The sequence below is a fragment of the Miniopterus natalensis genome, chromosome 1, assembly GCF_054644295.1.
Source record: "Miniopterus natalensis isolate mMinNat1 chromosome 1, mMinNat1.hap1, whole genome shotgun sequence".
In the NCBI taxonomy this organism is placed as follows: Eukaryota; Metazoa; Chordata; class Mammalia; order Chiroptera; family Miniopteridae; genus Miniopterus; species Miniopterus natalensis.
Window position 1 is genome coordinate 171,150,388 of NC_142081.1, and position 16,953 is coordinate 171,167,340.

Sequence of the window (16,953 nt, forward strand, 5' to 3'; positions counted from 1 at the left end):
ATGAAGAAGGCTTCAAGACACTTCTGAAGGACAGAATAAGGCATACCATGGTCTCGGGCAGGAAAGTTTGACATCATGACGATATCATTCTTCTTAATTTAACCTAGAAGCCAAATGCCAATTATAATAAAAAAGAATAGTAAGGAAAGCTCTGGAAAAAGAGAGTAATAAAGGGAAACTAGCCCTATCAGATATTAAGATGTTTTATAGATCCTCAATGAGCAAAACAGTATGACATTATTGCATGAATACAAAGACAGAGCAACAGAACAAAACAGAAAGCCCAAAAATAAACAGAATACATTTGGAGATTTAATATTTGGTATGAATGGCTTCTTAAATTAGCGAGGGAGACAGGCTGTTCAAAATACGCTGTTGGGGCAGCAGGACAGATACCTGGAAAAAAGATAAATTTGAGGCATGTTCACACTATACACCAAGATAAAGTCCAAGTGGAGCAAAGATTAAAATGTGAAGAATGAAAGAACATACCACCTATGAGATAATCTTGGAAACAATTGAATCTAAATCTGTTATCACCTGGCTTGATCCAACTACCAATTTAAAGAAAATACAGAGGACCGAGGAACATATAAACTACACCACAAGAACACAAACAGCAACATCCAGACTGTGGGAGACTAAGGACACGCTCATGAGGCAACACTACAGTAAGAAAAGAAAGAAGAGTGTGTCTGGCATAGATATTTGTTATAAGGGGGAAAATACAGATGAACATACTCTTGTATATTCATAAAAAAATTTCTAGAGAGATTCACAGAAAACTAAAATCTGTGGTATCTTGGAGTGGGAGAAATTGGCATGAGAAATGGGGTGGGAAGAAGAGTTCACTTTATTCCTTTTAAACTTCTGAATTTTGACCTTGGAAATTCATTATCTATTTAACAATTAAATTAAAGAAAAAAGAAAAGTTAAAGAACCAATGAATTTTTAAAAAAACAAAAAAACCCCAACCCAGCTGTTCTTAACCTTGTTATGACCATGATAAAAGCTCTTGTGTAGGAGTCACTGAAGAGGTTAACAGCAGCCAAGGAACAATGAGCACCTGGGCCAGGGTAGTGGGTCTTGCCTTTCTCGCTGGAGCATCACAATGGTTTCCAAATTTATTTTCCTGACTGCAGCTTGCACCTTCCAAACCGTACTCCATGTGGCTATCACATGATCTTCCTAAAATGCAGATTTAATCATGTTTAAAAACTTTCGAAGGTTTCCTCAAAATATTAAAAATAGAACTACCATATGATCCAGCAATTCCATTTCTGAAACTGAAAACAAAATTTCACTTCTGAAGAAAACAGAAACACTAACCCCAAAAGAGATCTGCATCCCCAAATTCATTGCAGCATCACTTACAACAGTCAAGATATGGAAACAGCATAAGTGCCCACTGATGGTGAATGGACAAAGAAAACATGGTATGCGCGAGCACGCGCGCACACACACACACACACACTCACACACAACGGGATACTATCCAGCCATAACAAAAGGAGAAAATCTTGCCATTTGCAACAACATCGCTGAACCTCGAGGGCATTATGCTAAGTAAAACAAGGGAGACGGAGCAAGACTAATACTGTATAACCTCACTTATGTGCGGAATCTGAAAAACAAATGAACAAAAAACACAAGCTCACAGATACAGAGAACAGATTGGTAGTTGTCAGAGGTGGGGGATAAGTGAAATGGGTGAAGGGGGGGAAAAAGGTATGAACTTCCAGTTATAGAATAAATAAGTAGTGGCTGTCATGTACAGCATGGTGGCTCTAATTAACAATACCGTATTGCATATCTGAAAGTTGCTATGAGAGCAGATCTTAAAAGTTCTCAACGCAAGAAAAAAATTATAACTGTGGGACAGATATTAACCAGGCTTATTGTGGTGATCATTTCATGATATATATAAATATTGAATCATAATGTTGTACACTGGAAACTAATATAATGTTATATGTCAATTACTCCTCAATAAAAAAAACTTTCAGTGTCCCTGTCTTAACTAGAGGATTAAGTTCAACTCCCTAGCATGGCACAGCATTCACATCTTTCATAATGTAGCCTTAACCTACAGGCTTTCCACAGGTTTGCCCTGTCACTTCTTACTACAAATCCTACCCCCCCCCCAACTGAATTACTGATTCAGCTAAACTGCTACATCCTTCAGGACACCTGCCTTCATTTACCCCAGCGGAAGTTCCAGGGACCATGCTCATGCTCCCCTAGAACTAATTTCCCCCTTCCACTAGGCTCACAGAGTGCTTTGCTGAAACCTATAATATAGTGCATGTCACAGCATGTTGTAACTATTATTTGTTCTAGTCGGTATTTAATAAATGAATAATCATGCCTTACGGCCAACACAACTTTTCCAAAGGTCCTAAGTTCAAAGAAAAGGATTCCAAAATAGAATATCAAAAGCCAGACTTGCAAAAAAAAAAAAAAAAAATTACTAGTCCACTGAAATGAATTGATTGGCTTGTCTTCATTCCAGATGGCCCCTGGAATCAGCATCCTGTGCTATTCACGCAGCATACCAAGAGCTCCAGCCAGGCTTGTGTTCCTCTTCAACAGGCTCCGGCAGGCAAGTTTCCCTGAGGCATTTATCAACGAAAACCCAACCATCTGTTTCCTAGGGAGCAGAGTGAAGCTCAAAGAGCTTGTTTATAAGGAGTTGAGTTGGTCATAAGCACAGAGACTAGACATCACAAATGCTCCTAATTAGGTCCCTGTGCTAATCTAGAAAGCAAAGGAATCCTGCGACCTTATTACTTCTTTCTTGCACGTCCAGGATATCAAGGGGAAAGTAAGTATTTGGCTACAGAAACACACCTGAAAGGTGGTAAAGATACAGGTGGCTACTGACCAAAGCACTGGAGTAGAGGAGGCCCCTCCAGACCAGACCTGCCTGCTGTCACTATATGCAGGTTTCTGAGCACTTTTACTCCTCTCTCTTTCACTCAAATATAACCTTTTGGTCTCCTTTCTCATATTTCTTACAATCAAATTTCTCTACATTAGTTTTCTCATTTTACTTCCCTGTGCTGTTATACTGTGAGCTTCACTGCACTGAATAATCATTTATGTTTTCACAGATTATGTTGAATCTCTTACCTAACACCTTCTAGGACTTCACCCAACACATATTTGAGCACTGACCTAAATCATTACCATCTATCTGAAGAAGACTCTTATGCAATAGTAACCCTGGCATCACAGGGCTTTAAGCTGGAGGCTCTCTGACAGATCGTTTAGTGATCCAAAACCCACACAGTTTCGTTAGTAAACAGAAAGAGGAATTGGCTTGCCAGAGATCACATTGGTAATATCCAGTTCAGTTATTTCTATCACATCAAGCAATCCCCATTCCTTCTATTTTATTTCCTTAATTTTAGATATGGTTTTCAAATTTCTGTTTCATAACAAACTATAGTCTAGATACCAGAATCCTTAAAGGAATTTCCTGATATGAGGAGCATCTTCTTGAATTATAGCCAAATTCCTTGCCACAGGGAGAAGTGGGGGCGGGCGAAGAACATGAATTCATCTTCAATTCATCTACCAGGTAAACAGATCTGAGGTGACTTGCCAGTATTGATTTTTTTCCTAGTATCCTGCATTCAGTAAGTTGTATTCAGGGCAGTGAAGGGCAAAAAGCAAACCAGGCTCCACTGCAAGTACTTGGCCAAATATGAGGAAAGATTGTAGATTTAATTGCTCTGTGTTACAGCCCAAAATAAATGAAAGGAACAATATCATCATAAAATAAATAATTCTTGTGAGAGTCTTCCTGCCATTATTCAAAAACATTTTAGGGCACAAATTATTTGCAACCATTATAAGAAAAAATTTCCTGCGTGTTCAAGTAGACATCTGTTATGGATTGAATTGATATATTAAAGTACCAGCCCCCAGCACCTCTGAATGTGACCTTATTTGAAGACAAAGACTTTACAGAAGTAATAATCAAGTTAAAATGAGGTCATTAGGGTGGGCCCTAATCCAATATGACTGATGTCCTCATAAAAAGGGGAAATTTAGAAAGACACACACACACAGAGGGCAGGCAATTTGAAGACATGGAAAACATCATGTACAAGCCAAGGAACACCTGAGGTCATCAGAAGCTAGGAAAGAGGAATGAAACACTCTCCCTCACAGCACCCAGAAGGAATCAACCCTGCCAACACCTGATTTTGAACTTCTAGCCTCCAGAACAGTGAGACAATCAATTTCTGTGGTTTAAGCCACTCAGTCCATGGCACTTTCTTATGGCAGCCCTAGCAAACCAATATAATATCTGATGACCAATGGGTCTCCAATACCCACCAGCCCATGCTGGCAGGAATCAACTTCAGGTTAACAGAGGGACTAACCTCGAAATGTTAACAAAAGGTATATAGCTTATCACAGAAGATAAATCAAAGGGTTTTTTCACTTCAAAATAACTGATTCATTTATGGAAAGGCCAATAAATACCACACTGCCGCTTTTTGGCAAGCCACAGTACAAAAAGTGGCGACACACACACACACACACACACACACACACACACACAAAGAATATCCCTATATTTGGCCTTGAATAGATCGGAAGTTCCCACAGTTGCTGAGACTATGATTCCAATAATTCCTGTCAGTTTAGCAGATGAGATTGGAGCAGCTGCATCTTCAATACACATCATTGTCTTACAAAGATGCTCAGAGTGAATTTCAATTAAATTACAGAGCTGTCAAAAAGGGTTATAATTATAGCATTTATTCACCACATTTACAAGGCCAGACATACACAAAAAGAACTAAAGGCTGAAGGAAAAAACACACCAAAATCCCACTCCACATTACTTACCTCAGCAGGAAATGTGGTTGAGTAGTTATCATGCAAAGATCCCATTTATTGCAACAACAATGCTTTGCATTTCCAGAGGGTCTTCCACTCCAGAAGTCGAAGGCACTTTAAGGCATCATCTGGTAGCAACTCATTTCTCTTTTACAACTGGGGAAAGGAGGGCCAGCAAGGTGGCCTTGACTCACTCACAGTTACAGACAAGGGAGGGGCTGGGATCTGAACCAGGAGCAAGGGCCACTCCCGCCAGTGGGCTGAGTAAGGGAAGCAAAACCAGGACTGCCAGGTCTGCTCTCATCTAGAAGAGGATATTAATTTATCCAGAAATTATTTATCTCACAATAAATAATTTATTTATCGTGCAGCTCTTGGAGAGGCCTGAAAACTGTCCTTCACTTCTCCTGCCAAAACAACGCAAGGGAAAAGAGAGGAAGGAAATCTTCAACTGACATTTATGCTGGTCAATTCTGCGCCTAATCAATAATGCACTCGGAGCCACCGGAAGAATGGTGCGATTCACTGAGTCACTCCAACCTCAGCATCCGAAAAAGAAAATGAGGACTGTAATGCTTATGTAGTCAGCAAACTCCTTGAATACAAAAAACACACACAAAGCTATCAATCCAGCAACCAACCAATCCCTATTGCACTCTCCCTGTGTGAGATGTTGTGCTAAGACCGTCAGGGCACAGAGAGGTGGCACATTTAGACTCGTTTCTCAACAGCTCACAGAGACATAAAAAAGCAAAACCAAGCAATATACGCATAGCACTGAAACTGTTAATTCACTCATCTAATCAAGTTCAGAGCAAGGGGAAACTAATTCTCTCCAACCCGTTTCCCATCCTTTCTCCCGAGTGTGACCCCATGATGGCGGTGCTCTCGGTGCCGTCAGGTAGGTGTGCCTGGGTGTTCTGAAAGTTTATTTTATGGTCATTCAGTTAAACCTTCCTTTCCACCGCGTGCAGCGTGACGCTGAGTTGGTTCTGACTCTGGCGACCCTATGAATGAGAGATGCCCACAATGTCCTGTCCCCAGCAGCCCTGCTCAGCCTCCTTTATGGGTCCACCTGTCTCATACTCGGTGTTCCTCTTTCCCTGCTGCCTTGTTTTCCCAGCATTACTGCCTTTTCCAAAGAACCCTGTCTTCCCAGGATGTGCCCAAAGTAGGACAGCTTCACTTTTGTCATTTTTGCCTCCAGCGAAGTTTCAGGCTTACATTCGTCTTTCTGGCAGTCCAGGTATCCATAGAGCTCTCTCCTCCCACACAATACTTCAAATGAATCCATTATTTCCTATCAGCCTTCTTCCCTGTTCAAATTTCACATCTGTATATAGTAATTGGGAATATGAGGATGTGGAGGATCTTAGCCTTGGTCTCTAGTGACACATCTTTGTTCTTGGGGATCTTTCCTAATCCTCCCATTGCTGCCCTTCGAGTCTCAACCTTCTTTTGGTTTCTTCTCTGCAGTCTCCATTTGAATTGAAGCCTGAACCAAAGTAAGCAAAATATTTAACAATTTCAATGTAGGTTAAAGCTGTGTATTTCTTCTGTAGTCATAATTTTTGTCTTCTTGATGTTTAAGTGCAGCCCTTCTTTGGCACTTCTTTCTTTCACCTTCATCAGAAGTCATTTCAAATCACTTTCTGCAATAAGACGGTGCCATCTGCATATCGTAAGCTATTGATATTTCTTCCACCAATTTTCACTCCTCCTTCCTCTGAGTCTAGTCCAGTTTTTCATATGATATAGTCTATGTACAGATGAAACAAACAGCGAGATAATATGCACCCTTGTCTGACACCTCTGCCTACAGGAAACCATTCTGTCTCTCCATACTTTGTCCTGACAGTCGCTTCCTGTCCACAGCACAGGTTACTCACCAGGACAACCCAATGCCCAGGCATCCCAGCTCAGAGCATTTCATGATCCACAAAGGCTTTACTGCAGTCTATAAAACACAGCCTAAACTTCTTCTCAAATTCTTTGGTATTTCCATATCATATAAATCCCCAACTCATCCCTCAACTTAAACCCTTGTTTGGTGGCAGTGGAATGAATCACTGGAGGGAAAAAAGAAAATATCTCTAACAGTGAGGCTGATAACATCTGTAGCTTTACATAAGTTCTCTGAATTAAGACTAAGTGTACAGATACAAGACATTCTCCTATCCTATTCCCAGGGCAGGTAACTCTTACTGACCATGTAACTATTTTCCTGCTCAGTGCAAGTACAGCCCTACAGTCCCTCTTAGTACCACAGGCAGACACTGGCAAATGGCCACAATCTACTTGAGAAAATGAAAGCCATTTGCAATTGAAGTCAGATTTTTGTGTCTAACTTCCTAATAAGCTAATTATGTCATATAACAGTTAGCAGTCTGGGTTCAAAACGTAATGAGCAGAATCTGACCTCAAAGAAAAGTGACAAATACTGACAGCTGTGCCCCAGTATACATTCTCCCTTTCCTCGATGATGTTAAACTCCATGATTTTCATCTGGGTACCTGGATGTCCACCAAAAAGTTTATGACTCAGTTCTGGCTAACGGGATATAGGCAATTCCCAAAATGTGTGTTTAAAGGAAAGGCATATGCTGTTTTTCTTCCCCTTCCTCCATCCTGGTTCCCAGGACATGGCACCAGGACATGGTAGCAGGCCACCGTGGACCGTATGGGTAAACGCACACTAGGTTTGCCAGAGCAGCAAGTAGAAGGAACTCAGGTCTCAGATGTCCGTATGGAGTAGAGCCACTACTGTATTGTTCCTGAAGTGTCTAGCCCTGAGCAGTTACGAGAGAGAGAAATAAATTTCTATCATACTTAAGTTACAGTTATTTTGGGCCCTGCTTTTCATGATCAAGCTTAAATTCTAACTTGTAAATAGGCATATTAATTTACGCTAACCTAGAGATCCAATTCTTTTATCAATAACAAAGCAATATGTAAGAGTAAAAGGCAGTTTCTAAATGAAAATCAAAGAAAATATTCTTCTAGTCTTCCTTAGATATGTTTAATGGTAAGAATCTCAGATTCCTGTAAGTTCTAGAGTTATCTAGAGAAAAGAGGAGCAAGCATACGTGCACACATATTATATAGCTTTGTTTATAAATCTTTACAAGTTCACAGGCACAATACTGAGCCATGAGAGAGAGTACTGAATTCTACTTCAAAGCCATAGACCCTGAATATTTGCTGCCAAAAACAAGCAAATCTGAAACTAATCTGAGGATCTAAGCAAGTAAATATTTTTTTCTATAATGAATAGTGGACTTTTAATTTCTAGCCTTTTCCCCAACACACACACGCGCGCACACTCACACACACTCAAAAACATTTAAATGTGGTATAGAGGAATTTAGAAAAGTTCATGTGGACTTAGTCAATTTTGGATGATTTTGGCTCTTCTTAAAGTACATCTCCATGGTCCCTGTCCTGCCTCAATCTACCCTTGGTGCTAATGCAGTCTGAATACCAGGCCAGATGGTCGTGTAGCCACTCAGCATGGCCCTTCTGCTACTCCAATACCATTTCATGATAGGAATACACGTGAAGTTTAAAAGGCCAATATAAACAGAATTGCATCTCCCATAGCTGCTTCTGGGTGTGTGCATTATTTCTTTTTGGTGGGTGTGAAAAAGGAAGGGAATCTGATGTCCTTTTAATTTTTAATGTCAGAATTCAGTTATAAAAGCCTCTCAAGAGCCTGACTTTGCTTGCTCTTTTCTTCTCTAATCCCAGTCCTCACCTTTCCCTGGCTTATTTTCAGGCAAAGCTGGCCAGAAGTTACAGAAGGCTATAAAGATTATAATAATTCATTTTTCTCTTTTTATAATCACATTAATTTCTTCTTTTTTTATACATTTGTCATTTTAGGAGTGGGACCTAAAACCCCACCGAGAACAGGAAGATGGAAGAAGTGTGCGATAGACTTGTTTACCTGCTACTGAAGAAGCTCATTCAGTGAAGCGAGGCAGGTGGATCGCCAGATCCCAGTCACAGACTATTTTTCATCACAAGAAAAGGCACTTTAAAAATAGGTAGGCAAAAACAACCAATAAAAAGGGTGAAGAGCTACGGCCTCGAGTGCAAACCAGAGAAGCCTAGGTATTCAAGGACCCCAAATCAAGGGATTTGGATTGTCCTGTGGGGACTCTTAAGGAGTAAGGAGAAAGGACGTTCCAGTCTGGTGATCTTGCCACTCGGTGGGAAAGGAAGCAGCCAGGTTGTCCCCTAGGCAAGGTGACTGTGCAGGACTACGCGAAGCAGCAGATTCAAGAAAAACTCTCTGCCCTCTCCCCACGTGCCTAAGAGCAGGACATAAGGTGCCTAAGGTGCTCTCCCAATGCACGCACGTGTGCACCCCCCCAAAAGAACACAAGTTAACTACCAGAGACAACTTTAGATACTCATGAGCCAGGAGACGGCATCAAAATAATCTGTATCACAAACCTTGCTAACTGGCTCTCACCTGCCATTAGTTTCCCTGTGTGTTCTGCCTTCCAACAATCTGCTGCCCCTAGAAACTCAAAGTCCTTTTCTTTGTCGTCTTCTGTAAATATTTATAGTTCCTTTGCCAAGATGCTACACAAGCCCAAGTTCTAACCACCTCTTGGAGTTACCCATATCTAGGTATTCCCATGTGTAAGCACAATGCATGTGTTAATAAACTTGTTTTTCTCTTGTTACTCTGTCTTTCATCAGTCTAATTGATAGGGCCCCAGACAGAGAACCTAGGATGGTAGTAGAAAAAAAAGCTTTTTCCTCCCCTACAACACCTGTGCCTCATCCTCAAAGAGTAGTTTTGTCCCTAGGTTTAAAAGGCCAGTAGACCCGTTAGGAGGTAGGTACTAGATGACACCAAAAAAGGAGAGGAGGAGGGTTGGGATACTATCTATGTGCCCTCCCTCAATAACATGATATCTCTGGTCAGGAGGTGAGGCTAAGGTAACCAGAGCCAGATTCTTGGCCACGCGACGTGTATTTTGGGTTTGAAGAACACAGGAGGAAAAAAAAGTAAAAATCACATAATGAACAAAATAAATTAATGAACAAAATAGATTCAGAGACATAGAAGCATGGAATGGACTGATGAATCTCAGAGGGAAGGAGAACTTATATGCATATATGCATAACTCATGGACACAGACAATAGTTTGGGGAAGGCCTGGGGGTGGGGTGGATGCAAGGTGGAGGGCATCAGTGGGGGGAAAGGGGGACATCTGTTATACTTTCAACAATAAAGATAATTTTTTTTTAAAAAGTAAAAATCACTCATAATCCAATCAATTGAAAAATCATATAAGATAAAAAGTAAATTATCCTACACATAAACAGACTATCCTACACATATCCTAGTTTTCCTACACAAAACAGACTTATGTACAAATGCACTCTTTTTTAAAATAAAAGGGCTATTATATTTCCACTTTTTCACATAAAAGTGTATCACGTACATCTGCACTGAGAAGTACATATATATGTACCTCACCCTTTTTAATGACAGTCTGAACCATGATTTCTTTAGCCAAGTTTCCTATTGCTGAGCAATAGATTGTTTCCAATTTCTTGCTACTGCAAACAAGGCTTCAGTGAACGTCTCTGTACATGTCTTTTTTTATATAATGCTATCATGTCACTTCTGCAAAATTCTCAAGAGTGCTATTCTTCAATGAAAGAAGACAGACTTTTTAAATCTTAATAAATGCCATCAGGTTAGCTTCTTAAAGGTTGATCAATTACACTCTCAGAGCTTATAAGTATCCCATTTGCCACATCCTTATTGCACTTAACATTATCAATTTTTTCAAACATTCTTAATCCGATTCTAGAAAAAATGTTTTCATTCACATCTCCAGAGCATCTTTTCACATTTTTTTTGGCCCTTCATGACACTCCTGTAAATGTGTCCAGATCCACTGTCTATGTTTTTATTGACTGGTTTCTCTTGGTCCCTCCCACTGATGCTAGTTAAAATCACTCCTGCAACATGTCCAGTGCTGAGTCTGCCCTTAGTCTCAGGGAACAGCATCATCTAAGGACAAATCAGTTTTATTAATTAATGTAAAGTTTCAATGTTTTCACACCCTAGCACAGAGAAATAAAAGACATCTATCCACTACTAATGAGCAAATGTCTAAAGCTGTAATAGTACTCTGGAATGCTCAAATACCAAGAGAGATGGCTGAACAGAAAGCACCACACCACAGCATACACAGCCATGAAGTTATGTTCTTTACTTGAATAGTTTCATGTGTACACACAGCAGTAAGAATCACAGCACACCTCATCACACTGTGAGCAGCATTAAAGAGACAGAGCCATTAATCCTCCCAAGAAAATTTTAAAATAAGTGCATAGGACACCTTCATCATTGTAAAATTATCTGGATGCAAAAAAAAATAAATATACAAAAAATGACAAGAGTTTGATTTGAATGGTGAGTTTGGGGGATGTCTGTTGTCCTTTTCTTTAAGTTTTCTAAGTGGTATTTTAATTTCATCACTTAAAAGTAAATTTTAATTCTGAAATTAGAGAGTGGTGATGGTTGCATAACTCCATGAATATACGAACACACACAGAATCGTACACTTTCAAATGGTAATTTTATGATATGTGTATTGTATTTCAATAAAATTGGTAATTTTCTAAAAGTAAGATTTTAAGTGAAAGTATTACACTGTGAGGGCAAGAAGTACATGGGAACTCTGTACTTTCTGCTCAATTTTGCTGTGAACTTAAAAACTGCTCTAAAAAGGTGTATTTAAAAAAAAACAACTATAGTTCATTCTTTATTAATTTTCCATTCATTTTATGTTGGAAATTCTGGAAGGTAGTAGAATATATAAAAGCTACAGTATGGCAAACCTGTTTGCAACCCCTTGTTCTTGGCAAGGATATCTGATGAGCAGTTTAAAGTGGCTTTTTATTTTTAAGATTTTTAAAAAATTGATTTTTAGAGAGAGGGGAAAGGTGAGGGAGAGAGAGGGAGAAAAACATTGATGTGAGAGCTAAACATCAATGGGCTACCTGCTGCAGGCCCCCTATCAGGACTTGAGCCTACAACCCAGGTATGTGCCCTGAGTGGGAATCAAACTGGCAACCTTTTGGTGCACGGGATGAGATGATGCCCAACTGAGCCACACCAGCCAGGGTAAAAGTGGCTTCTTGAAGTATAAGTGAAATGAGTGTCAGCATATTAAAAACTTCTGGGTGACTTTTATCCTAGAACAACTTACAGACCCTGTGTAGAGTGATCTTTGCTCTCACTCCGGTTCTTAGGATTACGAAGTTAATGTTGGGAGGGAAATAGCCATTCCTTCTCTTTCAATTCTGGCTTGGCTCTGGGGTCCCAGCTGATAATTAATGAAAATTCCACATGCAGAACTATTTAATAGAAAAAAGATGTTCTAGGTTAATTAAAAACCCACAGAGGATAAATTAGCTCCATTTATCGCTAGTGTAATGTGATGGATGAGAGGGCTCTGGGGGCGGGCTGCTCTTTTAGGACTTTCTGTCTACGTGCTAAGCCAAAAAGAAAGGGAGAATGTGCAACAAATAGTGCGTCTAGGATGCTAGACAAGGAGCCAGAGTAATAGCAAGAGCAAGTGAAACTGTTTCATTAAAATGAATTTGGGGAAAAAATAGACTTCTGAATGTTTTAAAGTTTCTTACTCTTTGAAAGGAAATAATAAGAAAATCCATTTTTATTCCCAAATGATAAATGGGAAGAGAAGAATATTACTGTGTTATGGCGGGTCTGGTCTGTGGAAAGGGCCAGTACCCCCAACTTGGGATCGTAAAAGAAGTTTAAATTAACTTTCAGCGCTGTGAAATTTGTTCTTGGGTGCTCAGGGGAGAGAATGCTTCTTTCTGAAAGGAAACTTGAGAAGTTCTTAGAGGGGGAGGCATAAATCACGCCAATACTGTTAGGCTTCAAAGGAAGGGCATAAAGAAATAGCAGGGTCTCTCTAACCAAGCCCATTGCTCTCGCCCAAATCAACGTGCTGCTAAAAGCATAAAAAAGACCTAAACAACATTTGCCACAAAATTTCAGCATTTCTTCTCCTTTCAGTTTGCTATCTTGATAGTAGTGTTTTGGGCTACTTCTCATTCAAGTGGCTGCTCTTTCAGATCTTCCCCTGACAGTGTAACTTAGGGGGAGCACCTGAGACTAGACAACTGTCTTTAGGATCTGTCTTGTCTGCTATGCATCAAGCTGTGGAGACCGACCTCCCCACAATGCCACTCTGCTCTGGAAGAGCTGAGGAGCCCACCAAAGCAAACAAAAACCCAGAAGCCAATAAAATACAAGGGGACCCATTGGATGAATGAAAAACGCAGGAAACTTTTGACTGGACCTAAGTCTATGGCTCTTCAGGTGATACTAATTCTGAATTGCCAGTCACCAAAAACTGGTCCCCTAAGGTCCACACACCGGTCTCATTTTAAAGTATGTTATCTATGCCATTTATTTTCCCCTTCAACTCTAAGGGCACAAATCTATTCTGCCTTTTTTTTTTTTTTTTAAGTCAGCATTGGGATGGGGAAAATTTTTCTTTTCTATCCTGTGGACACTAAAAGAACATGGCCCCAAAGGAAAAAATACTTGTGAAGTATCGTTAGAGCACAGTGCCTGGCACACTGTAGGTAAAGAAAACCTCCTAAGTAGAGAACCAGAGGTCTGCTTATAGAGGTTTTATGTATCTATTTTTTCATAGGTACTAAGCAGTTCAGCTCTTCCTTCCTTCCTCCCTCCCTCCCCTTCAGATTTCCATTCTAACTATTACCCCCAACCCATCTAAGAAACAGACAGAAATTTCTTGCAGTATTACAGGAGAGTAGAAATGAGATCATTATGGGTCTGTTTCTTCCCCAATTAAATACTGAGTCAACATCTAATGTGAAAGACCTATGCTAACACAAATTCCCTCAGGTGAAAGTGGTCAATGGGCTGCCCAATTTCTCACGTCTCAAAGAAATGACAGCTTAAACTATATGGCAGGTGTACTGCTATTATATGTTATGGCAGTATGTATATTTTTTCTTCCTAACCCAAAATTAAATCTGGTTTATTTGGAGTTCAGATAAGAGAAATTTGAGGAATAAATCCTTTATACTCTAAATAACAACAAATAACTGTAGAACTGTGTAGATGAATCACAGCAAAGTAAATTTGTGATTTACAATGAGGAAAGATAAGAAATAATATAGTCAAGGGAATCATCTAAACAAGATAAATAAAATACATTTCTTAAAAACAATTCAACCTGCACAATAAGGAAATAAGATCTAATAGACTTTGTAACCTCCTAGAGAGGTAGTAAAAGCTTCACAGTCTGAGTCACATAAATTATCCTGGGGCCAGGCTTTCACGAGCACAGTGTAGAGTCATGTTGGCCAAGGGTGTGTGTGGGTGAGCTGTGGGTAAGGCAGGAAGTGACGTTTACTGAGAGCGTGATGCAGCATTCTCCAAAGCTCTCATTTACCCTGATTTTGATATCTATTTTCCAAAAGAGAAAAGTGTGTAACATCCAAATAAGCTAATTTCAACCTACCATTTTTTTGGTGGGGAGAGAAACTGCTCTGCATAAAATAAAACAAAAGCATGTAACACCCAGGAAACTAACCAGCAAGAATGAACTAGTATAACAGCAAGAATGAACTAGTATACACGTATCCCTTTTACCTCTGCCAAGAAAGGCAAGGTAAATCCAATCATTGGTAGTTTCCATGTAACACATTTGAAGGAATTTTGAAAATAAAATTGAAATGGGAATTCAAAATCAAAATGTTCTGATCAGTAGTAATAAAAACAGATGTATTTTAAGGCTCATTCGATGCATTATGTTAATTCTCATTTATGTGGTTTTATTGAAGGATGAGGCTAAATGTTATCCCTCAGTATCAAAATGTTTTAAAACAAAAGCATTTTAAATAGAAATTTTTCTATAACAGATTATAGAGTGAACAGAATCTAAACTGTTGTTGCTGTTTAAGGACTATTACTATGAAGCTAAGATGCAATAAAATGGTGTCTTGAGAAACTGAAGTAGACAGGATGGCCTGTTCCAATGAATGGCCCTTTTCTGCCTTAAAACATGTTTGTGCCTATTTTAAAATAGCGGTGGAGTGGGGCGTGTGGGAAGATCTGGGTGCTGGCCTAGTTCAGAGGCGACCCAGTCTCAGATTTGTGTGCAGACTTAATGCTCATCTGGCATGACCACCATCAGCCTTCCTCCACATCACTGACCCTTCCATAAAACAAAATAAAATAAAAATGATAAAATAAAAATAATAAGCAATAAATAAGTATTCTGCCTCCTTTCACATTTTTAACTGTCACTTCTTATTAGGTCGGGGAGTCTGATTCTCACAATTCCTTCTCCTAACTCAGCGCAGGCCTCTTGTGCCTGTGAAAAGGGAAATGGGATGACCAAGCAGGACAGAAGTATTTGTAAAGAAAGACTCTCTAAGTGCAGAGCAAAAGCCTGAGAAACTTCCCCTAAGTTGGAGGGTGAACGGCACCTGTTCTAGCTGCCTCTGCTTTGCTTTGCTTACGTCTGGGCGCCTCTGCTGTGCCCCAGACAGTGGAGGTTAATGGACAACTTATTTATGGTTAAATCCAGGTACTTTTATACACTGAAAACAGAGGAGAAAAGACGGCTTCTGTCTCTTTAATGTGCAATTCAGAGATTGTACCATACCTGAAACATCAGCACTCAGAGCCTCATTATGGACATTCTGTGTAAGTTTAATTTCCTCCATGGCCATGGTTGTGTTAAATGTTACTGAAATAAAAAGCACAGCATGCAACCTGTGAGCACAAACCTTATGAAAATGGGGGGAAGAGTGCCCCACACTTAAAGCTACATCTCCCACTTCCGTGAAAGAAATGACTTTATCTTTTGGCATGTGAATGCATACGATATGTCATAAAATGGGCGAGATGGAGGGAACACAGTGAAACCTGTAATAAAACACTGAAATTATGATTACATTTCACAGTCTATAACAACTGCACATTCACCGAATTATAGTCTCCATCAAAATCGTTGACCCCTGCACTGGGGAGAAATGGACTGCATTCCTCATACCTGGAAAGGAAAGGCAGGATTAGTTCAGGGACGCTTTCCTTTTTAGCATTAATAGAGTCAGTGTTTACACTGGATGAAACTACAGAATTCCCAAACTATGCATAAGAAAAATATATCTAGCCAAACGGATAACCCTCTCGCATCTCATCTCTTCTGTTTCAAAATGCTCTCGATATCCAACAATTTGTATTCTATTACCATCTAATTTTTCATAATATTTTACGACGGCACAATAGGTTTATATCATCATCATCAGTCTTTTGTTCCTGCATTATTTTTCAAATAATTCAAAATTCTGTTCAGATATTTATTTTCAGAGAAAAAATATCCTGCACTGACAAACTAAGGCAAACATAATTTTTGAAATATTTAAATTATATAAGGTCAGTTTTTATCTTCCTGCTTTGCCAGGTATAACACATTTTCATTTTAAGCTCTGTTTCTTTAGAAAAATTAAATTCCATGTGCTTTCCTAGCTTATGCCCATAGGTTCCTTTGGTATCCATCTTCCTACTTGGTATAATCATCTAAATTGTCTTACTACCACAATGTCTTATTTTAGCCTTTCTTATACTTTTTCAAGTACATTTCTGAAGCATTTATTTCTCAATTTTCAAGTTTTGATCTCTGTAACTTGTATAGCTCTTATCAGCTGTACAGTATTTGTGCATCTTTTCTCTACATATTTATAGCCATGTGTGAAATATGCTCCCTTGTGTGCCCTGAAACGACCAGTCCTGGCACAGTGGCTATACTAAACAAGTTGTATATCCCCCCTACTTCTGTATCATAGTATGAACTATTTCCTTAAACTCAAAATATCCTCTTCACGGTCTGTTCCTTTCCAAGGTGAGTCTTATCCTGGGAATCACACCACTCATGAAACATCTCAAACAGAAAGCTGAAAATGAATAATTTTCTTATACCTTTTATCAGCATTACAGCAAAAGTCTCTTTAAAAATTCCTAAATTTATTACTTCCATCCTTCTCTTAA

The 16,953-nt window shown here is 39.4% G+C and overlaps 1 protein-coding gene across 3 annotated transcripts in view; it reads right to left on the reverse strand.

Moving 5' to 3' along the window:
- CRACD (capping protein inhibiting regulator of actin dynamics) overlaps nucleotides 1-16,953 on the reverse strand; it is a 207,017-nt gene that overhangs the window by 81,574 nt on the left and 108,490 nt on the right. For all 3 annotated transcript variants that reach the window (XM_087827279.1, XM_087827282.1, XM_087827289.1), the window contains one exon: nucleotides 15,569-15,652. In XM_087827279.1, the coding sequence (XP_087683405.1) occupies nucleotides 15,569-15,635 (67 nt within the window). In that variant the 5' untranslated portion in view covers nucleotides 15,636-15,652. The remainder of the gene's footprint in view (nucleotides 1-15,568; nucleotides 15,653-16,953) is intronic.